At 37.9% G+C, this 8,700-nt stretch overlaps 1 protein-coding gene across 1 annotated transcript; it reads right to left on the bottom strand.

Annotated features, from left to right (window-relative positions):
- On the bottom strand, positions 1-5,989 carry RALA (RAS like proto-oncogene A). The gene is made up of 5 exons (XM_032237837.1): positions 5,805-5,989; positions 4,463-4,605; positions 3,349-3,557; positions 2,694-2,868; positions 1-1,301 (listed from the first exon to the last, which is right to left on the bottom strand). Exons 2-5 carry the CDS (start codon positions 4,574-4,576, stop codon positions 1,179-1,181), a joined length of 621 nt encoding a protein of 206 aa, XP_032093728.1. The 5' UTR covers positions 4,577-4,605; positions 5,805-5,989; the 3' UTR covers positions 1-1,178.
- Positions 5,990-8,700: the final 2,711 nt, after the last annotated feature.

The following is an 8,700-nucleotide window of genomic DNA, read 5'->3' as shown; positions in this document are numbered from 1 at the left end:
TGAAACCCCAAATTCCCAAAAGTCTCTGAGTTGGAGCTTTATCTTTAGCTCAGTTACACATGTTAACAGTGTAATAATATTCCTTACAATAAAGAATTGAAGACAATCTGTTTTTAATATTTTAATGACAATTTTGGAAGCATATCATCAGTATTTTGATATTGCAAAAGAAGATAAGTCAGTTGACTGATATAAACCAGAAGAGTACGTTTCCATTAAATAACATATAGTAAATGTTCTCAAATCTAGAAAAAAATTCTAACAACTTACATATTTTTCAGAATGGAACCTTATTTGTGCTTTTGAAATCCATAGTGCTACCCGAGGAAAATATTCTTCTCAAATAGGCAAACATAAAATACTTAGAAAAGTAAATGTCAGTATCTCTGAATTAAGAAGCAAGTAAACACTTCTAATTGAAATGCACTGCACCCACTTCATTTTTAAATTCAATGTATCAGTTGACTTTTACTAAAGCAATTTTCACTAAAGCAAGGAAACACAGTATTCTGGATAATTCAAGATCCAGAGTATGGCACATTTTTCTGATCAACTGTACTGTTAGCTAGTAAAAATGCTCAAAAACTGCATTACAAGATATTATTTCACAATGATGCACACATAAATGTAGTGTGTTGCAAGGAAGATATACTTTTAAATTAAGGCATATTCAAATATTGTCCTAAATTTATACCATTAGTCTAGCTCCATATACAAATGATTCCAATAGAAGCAGAGAAGATAGTCTCTTCTCTAATTTGCATAATTTTAACAGCAAAAAAGAAAGATTATTTACTATCTTTGTTTAGTTTTCATTACCACTTAATTTTCAAGGCAGTAAGATATAAAGTAAAAATCTGATATAAAAGTATATGCTTTAAAGAAAAACAGTAATGCTTTTTCATTCAGTTCAAGAAACTGCCTTGGAAGAAAAAAAATGTATACATTCAGAAGAACCATGGCAAAAGAAAACAAGTTACGTGGATTAAATTCTGCTTTTCTTGAAACTATTTTTTTTTCAATTAAGATTTTCAGTGGTGTCCAAACCATATCTTAAGTGGTATATTAGAATTCCCCAATTATTAAGAGTGATTTCTGCCATAACAGCCTCCAAATAGCATGTTCTATGTTAATGGATTTTATTGTGGTTGAACTAGGAAAAGAGTTTGAAACTTTGATTATAAAATGCAACATCTTTCTCTGATCCTCTTGGCTAGACTTTTCCTTTTCTTTTTTCCATTCTTTTCTTTGCTGTCTTCCATTTTTCTTGCTCTGATTTCTCTCATTAAGTCAAAAAATACCTAGGAGAAATATCAGAATCAATACATTTGATTGAATGCTTAAATATAACATGTACTTAATTTCATTTAGCTATTAATTAAGCCACGATGTATCTTTTTAATTCTAAATTATATGCTGAAACCTGAAAATTTTTTGCTATGTCTCAACAGCAAAAACAAAGATCTTGCACAATTGACTATAGGTTAATGAAATAATTTACGTTTAAAATTTAACACATGAAAAATACAACCAAAGAATACAGAACTAGTCTTTCAAGCTAACAGTCAATAAACTTTTAAAGAACTCATTGGCCATCACATATACTTCAACCATTCTGTTTGCTGACTCAGACTCTAGTATCTGACTTTAACAGAATTCTTTGCTACAGTCACGTTTTTATGTAAGTCACCATACCCTTGGTTGTAGAAACTATGCTCCTTTATTCCTCTTTGTCCTAATTTTTTTCCTTGTGATAAAAAATTGCTAATGAGAAGAAAATCAGAAAATGGGCTACCACATCCTGTCAGAAAGAGAAAGGGCCATACTTGTCCATCTCCCATTTCCAATATTCTCTTCTCTTCCATATGAGCATAGGACAGAAATTGCTTTGAACTAACTGCAAAGGACAATGAAGAACAGAGTGACCCAGAAAGTCAGATGTGGCGGGGGGGGGGGGGGGGAGAAGGGACCATCTGCACCATTAATTTTATTCTCCTCCATGCCAAAGTTGTGTTCTGACCCAGCTCCCCAAACATGACAAACCCTCTGATGTGAACTCAAAAGATTCCTTTATTAGGAATGCCAATATCCCTGGCAAAAATTTTATCTCGCAGGCTGCCACAACTATTCATCTCCGCTCCCTGCCTTTTATCCCCAGAGCTAGGGTGAGGCCTTGTTAGCAGCAGTGGCTCTTTCTTCCCCAGGATCGGCCCACGGCTTTCCATTTCTCTCCCCTTCTCTGCCTTCTGCGCTTTTCCTCTTCTTCATCAACCACCTCCAAACTTGGGGGCTATTGACTCTCCATCTGAGGGCTGACAGAGGGCCCAGGCTCTGTCTCTGTTTCTCTCGGCCAGCTCCATTCCCTCTTCCACCTTGGAGCTCCCAGGTTATCCTAATGCTGACCCTGACTTCCACGCTGGTGCCGGACAGGCCACAACAGTTCCTTTTTTATTTCCCAAACTCTGCTCCAGATGGAAACAATTGCAGCAGAAAATAAAGCAAATTGTAATATTGAAAAGTGGAATAAAGATTTTCATTACTTCTACCCGCTTTTTAAAACCTATCTTTCAGATTTAAAATTTTCTAACCTGTACTGGGATTTTTATAGTCAGTATGAGAATACAGTTACTTAAAAATAATAGTTGGCAAATCTTATGTGAAGAGGATTACCCAAAATGGGAAATTGCTTTTACCTTGTCAACATTAGCTCGTGTTTTAGCAGATGTTTCCACATAGTTAACATTCCACTGATCAGCTCTAGTTTTTGCTTCTTCTACAGAAACCTGTCTTCGATCCTCTAAATCAGATTTGTTGCCAACAAGCAAAAATGGCACATTGTCATCTTCCTTTACTCTTAAAATCTGCTCTCTGGAGAAGAAAAAATACCACACTTTTGATCTATAAACTCATGAAAAATACAATTATTTATCTGTGATATTTTGAACTAAATATACTGTTGTAAATGTAAACAAGCTGCCAAACATGTAGATTATCATCATGTGACCATGGGGGTAGGGGTGGGTTTGCAATGTTTTGCCCCTGCCAGAAAAGCTTTACATGTGGCAAAGCATCCTGAGGCTATCCTAATTCCAGATTGTTAAACAATCTGGAATTAGGATAGCCTCAGGATGCTTTGCCACATGTAAATTTTTCCCTGGATCTATGAAATGATATAGCCTGTTACACATGGTTATCTGGAGCAATAATCAGACATTTCAGTTATTTGTAGTTTTCTTGTACCATTTTATCAGTTGGTGGATGTTTATAGAATTGCCATTATAAAAAGGCAAGGAACTTATAAAACAAAAATTATCAACATTCAAAATATTAAAACACTCATCCAATTACCTGAAGTCAGCTGTAGCAGCAAAAGATTCAAGCTCTGTAATTGAAAATACACAGAGAAAACCTTCTCCGCTTCTAAAATAGTTATCACGAATTGCAGCATAATCTTCCTGTCCAGCTGTATCCAATATATCAATCTGAACTTCTTCTCCATCAAGGACCACTCTTTTTCTGTAGCTATCGGCTTTGGTAGGTTCATAATCTTCTACAAACTGTTAACGAAATAGTCAATTCCATTCTAAACAACAAAATTTTAATAATGATTTCAAAAAATCACCTAAGGCCATTTATCTTATAGAAGTGACCCAGAATGTATACAAGTGTTAAAAAATTGTCAGTTGAAAATAACTCATCACATGAGAGGTAATGTGTTCCAGTTCCAATAATCCAAATCTCAACAGACCCAAACACCTAAGGAAGTAGCCAGAGTCTTATAAAAGACCAAAAGAGCCAAGGTAATCTGTGGGATGTTGTTCAAAAAGGGAGGCAGTTACAGAAAAAGCAGGACTCCTAAGTCCAACAAATAATGGGGAAAAAACCTATTCTATAAGATCTGATAGGGCAAACAGAAACAATGGGAGAAAGGCATAAAAGTTTGGCCTACATGCAGGGCTTTAAAATGACAACCAGCACCTTGAATTTCATCCCAAAGCCTACAAGGAGCCAATGCAACTTGCAGAGCAGCTGTCTTATTAGACTTAATGACAGAAGCAAAAAACTACCTGCACCACTGTATTCTGGATCACTGGCAGCTTCCAAAGACTGCAAGTTGTTAGCCACAGCTGCCACCTGTTCCTTAAAGGGAGGACTTAAAACCCTCAGCTAATCTTAAATCAAATCCTGTAAATGTATGCAAAAAAGTTTTTAATCACACAATTTTTTTGTTTAAACTTAAGAATCAAATTTTGACTCTTCCAAATATAACTAAAACATTCCCTCATCTATTTTTAATTACTTATCAAGTAATTTTCAGATTGTATCTGAACTGTTTCAACCACTGATGAGTGAAATGTATTAAGTACTGATTAATGTACTGTAATGTAATATTGTTTCAGTTGCTCTCATATACTTTGAAAATACATATAGAAATTTAAAGAAAAACATTCTAAATTCTTACCTCATCATACATGAATTGTAAAGTCAATGCAGATTTTCCTACTCCCCCACTGCCTACCATAATTACTTTATGCAGAGCCAAAGAATTTTGACTTTTAGGCTTATTTGTTGCCATTTTTACCTGCAGATATTTCACACAAAGACCTAGAACAAAAGAAATTGTTTGCATTAATAGGATTTAAAATATTCAGGTTTTTTTCTGTTCAACAACTCAGAATGACAGTCATAAAAGAACTTCATATGGACTTCCAAATTAGTAAAACAATACACAAGCAGAATAAATACTTTCCTGAAGAATTGTTGCTTTTATTGAGTTTTAACTCCTAAATATATTGTATAAATAGCACAACTAAATAACCCTTAAAGAAATAAATAAGTAGAGAATATTTGGGTGTGTGGGTGGGTGTGTGCACTTTCAAGTTAAGTATTCTGGGTGAACACCTGAACAAATCCCTACAATTTTCAGAAGTGAATTACCTTTGTTTTTTTAGGCTGACAGGGACTGGCTCAATTACCCAGCTGGCTTTGAGTAAGACAGAAGTAACTCAGGGTCTCCCAGTTTCTAGCTTGGTGCCTTAACAGCTATTCCCCACTGGCTCTCAAGTGGTGAACAAGTCTACCAATGTATATAAACATCCATCATTATCAACAATAGAACCTTATTTAGAGGCAGCATAAGTAACAGAAGAAAGCTGCGGACTTCAGAAATCTGGAGATAGTGTTCCAGAACGATTTGCTTAGTGCTTCACCTCAATAAAGGTGAGATAAGTTTTTCTCTTTACTGGATTTGCCACCCTTTCCCAGCTAAAGCCAACTTCAGGTCTGTCTGGACTCAAGCAATAAGACGGAGTTCCAGGTAGGCCCAGCATATCTCGCTTGGAATAAGTTTAACACTGCAGGGGGAAACGAGCGCCTTACACGGAAAAGCCTCCATCACTTTTTTTCGGCGTTACAGCAGCCCTGAAATCGCCTTAACCAACCAACCAGCTACCCGCCCACACAAGCAGCGTGGCGCGCCCATTGCGTTCAAGACATGGGAAAAGGGAGCGCCACAGCGGCCCATTCAGAAGAGAAAAAGCGAGGACAAGCGATCAGGAAAGAAAGGCAAGAGTTCCGGAAAAGGGAAAGCTCTCCCTAAAGCAAGGGCTCCGCCGTCGGGCTCCAAAGGCATTCCACACCACACTTGCCCTAGGCAGGCCCCCTTCTTCCCCTAAAACTGCCCTGGGTTTAGAAGCGTCGTCCTCCCATTCCCCACTCAGAAGCTGAAAGGCTCAGCAGGTCGCACCCGCCCAGTTCTAGGCAGCCTACAACTGACTGCGGTATGAAAGAGAGCACATACTTACCTGCAAGGGATTTGTCAGGCCCACCTAAGGTAGGAGATGGAAGTACGGGGCTTATAGATACTATCTCCGCTTCTCTCTTTAGCTCCAGATCCGCTAGGGCGAGACCGGGACGGGTGGATTAAGGGCGACACTGACCACAACCGCTTGCTGGCAGACGCGTCTCGCCAGCCAGTCGACTCCTCCTCCAGAGGAGAAAGATAAGGGGGAAGGGAGGTGGGCGGAGCCTGAAATGGGTTTCATGTGTTTTCCGAAGAGAGAGAAGGAAGATCAAGGGTGCAAATGTAGAAGGGAGTGGTACTGCGCGAAGGCCACCAAGTGCTTTTTAAATTAAGAAGCCTCCATTGGTTATACATCCTGAGAACATGGTGATGTCATTCTTTCTCGCTCATCTCTATGGTGAATGCCTTATACTCAACAGTGCAAGAGTAATTTCGGAATCGATAATTCTTCGAAGTGATTGTTCTCACCTGGGATTGAAGGAAAGGCAATTGTTTTCAGCTGGGAATGACCCTGAGAAATTCAGTATAATCTTTAAATTAAGAAAGCGAGTAACCCCTCCCATCTTAAGAGAAAAATCACTAGCAACTAGTTCAATTTAACATTCATAAAGATTTCACTATAGACTCGTTTTCACAGCTAACCTATTGCGCCCCTGGTGCAAGGACAGTCAGTGCTGGAAAGCACAGCCAAATGCCATCACTACAGCCACTCTCCCCGAACATTTTGCTGAGGGTTTCAGGAATACTATTTTACCAATTTTCTGTCACAATTTTACTTCCGCTGAAATTATAAAATGACTTTCTTGTACAGAATGGTGACTACTAAGGTACCAGTGGTAGTGCCTTCAGTTGATCTATGGCTGGGCTTTTAAATAACCACCTTTCCCAATCCCAGTCCATGCACTCATTCTGGTTTTATCTAGGCAAGGGCCAGGCTTAGGAATCGTTTCTATAGAGGTCTAATTATTACAAGTAGTTCTTTTAAAAAAATCAGGTTGACTGCTAGAAAACAAATTCCACAGAAACATAACAACTTTATTTCATTTCATTGAGACTGACAACTCATATCACATTGCTTTTCCAAAGAAAATCAGCTGGGCAGTTCCTATTCATTTCCAGGACCATCTTTGTGCTACAGCATAGTTTAGAGCAGAGGTCAGCAATCTTATCCGAGTGTAGGGGTCACAGACATGCAGCTGCCATAGTGTTTTGAAAAGAAGAGAAAGGAAAATTCTCATTGATGAATGAAAGTAAATCAGGAAAAAAGGAGGGGTAATAGCTTCATGTGTTTTAGCTTTTAAAAGCTATATGGATTATAAGAAGAAATTTATGGGATTTAATTTGCCCCTCAACATGGCACACAATGAATAAAATGAAAAAGAAAATGGAGCCTCCAAGGACTGGTATGGTTTATCTGAAAAAAAAATTAAGCAGCTTTTGACTATAGAAGTAGTTCAAGCACAGAATATATATAGTTTTTCTTCTTCCCAGCTTTACAATTTTTAATTTTAGAAAGTTATTGGGAATTAGAGTATTTTTGTAGTTGAATTATATAATGTCATTACCTAACCAGAGAATGCAATGAAGGCAATAATTCTGTCATGAATTGACTCTAATAAAAAAAAGTGGCCTATAGGAGTCTGATCACAGCTGTTCAAAATATTGCTGATAGTTTACTATATACCACAACATAGAGAGGAAATCAATGCAATCACAGCTCCTCCACCTATTAGGGGTGCTGCTTAAGGATTAAAGTGTGCCATTAAGCAAGATAGCTATGTGTTTATCCTGCATTCACAACTTAAGGAAACAGAGCAGGGTCATAGTACACCAAGAAGTTGCTGGAGAAATTTAGTGTTTTCAGGATGGAGTATAACTATGACAACCATTTTAAATAGCTATAATGGTGTCTATTTTAAATAAATATGTTAAAGTTAAATGATTGCAAATTTACAATGTATTTGTCAGGCATGCCTCCTTCAAAATCCAAGAAAGAAAAACCTCAACTCCATGTTAATAGAGATAAAGTACTTTTACTAGATATGAAGTAAAAGCAGTTAAAAGGAAAGTAAGATCTGAGCCAGAAAGGCAGGAACATATACATATCAAATGTTTACCCAGCATCCTCCCCTCAATTCCCCAACCCGGTGTCCAATCTGCAACTTCCTAAGGTGTCAGGTGGGGTGCATCTTCAAACAGCCTCATCAAGTTGGTATGTGAGAAGGTTGGCCTTGACCAAGTCCAAACATCAGCCACCAGCATGCACAGAAGATGGTGAGAACAAGACTCCTCCGGTACAATATAATTCCCTTCCCCAATACCATTTCCTCCCACTTTCATATGGCAGCCAATAGCAAGCAAGCATAGCAAAGCAGCCATAAGCGAGCAAGCAAAACAGAGGCTGAGATTATTACTTGGAGACTTGAAATTCATGCAAGGAAAAATATAAAGAGATATTAAAATATGTCAGGGATGGAGTGTAGACCATATTATTTTGAGGAATGACATATTTGATTTCTCCTTCATAAGAGAAGTCTAGAAGTTTACAAGTCATTCTGAGCTACCTCCTTGGGATTTTTATTTTACTCTTGCTTACTAAATAAAGGTGAGGGAATTATCATGTAGCTGTAGGTTTTCAAAGGCTTCTGCATGGAATCTAGCAATGAGTACTCTGGGAACTGGCCACACTTGGGGTCCCTCTACTGTCATGAAGAAGCTGCTGGAAGCTTGTAAGAGTGTGTAGGAAGTTAGCACCCACCGTTCTCCTAGAAGAATAAAATATTCTAGGAAATATTAAAAAGGCGAAATATTATACCTCCCTGGATGAGAAAAGCAGATATATGCTCTTGGAAAGCAGCTCTCACCTTTGTTAATAGCCCCAGAAAGGCTGGGCCAGC

The sequence above is a fragment of the Thamnophis elegans genome, chromosome Z (genome assembly GCF_009769535.1).
Source record: "Thamnophis elegans isolate rThaEle1 chromosome Z, rThaEle1.pri, whole genome shotgun sequence".
Classification (NCBI taxonomy): Eukaryota; Metazoa; Chordata; class Lepidosauria; order Squamata; family Colubridae; genus Thamnophis; species Thamnophis elegans.
Note: the sequence above shows the minus strand (reverse complement) of the source record. Positions and strands in the feature narration are given on the sequence as shown.

Excerpts from the sequence above, each read along its gene's own strand:
- RALA (XM_032237837.1), bottom strand. The coding sequence starts at position 4,576 with ATGGCAACAAATAAGCCTAAAAGTCAAAATTCTTTGGCTCTGCATAAA. Across the intron at positions 3,558-4,462 it reads TACAATTCATGTATGATGAG|TTTGTAGAAGATTATGAACC; the intron begins GTAAGAATTTAG and ends TTTCGTTAACAG. Across the intron at positions 2,869-3,348 it reads GCTGCTACAGCTGACTTCAG|AGAGCAGATTTTAAGAGTAA; the intron begins GTAATTGGATGA and ends TTTCTTCTCCAG.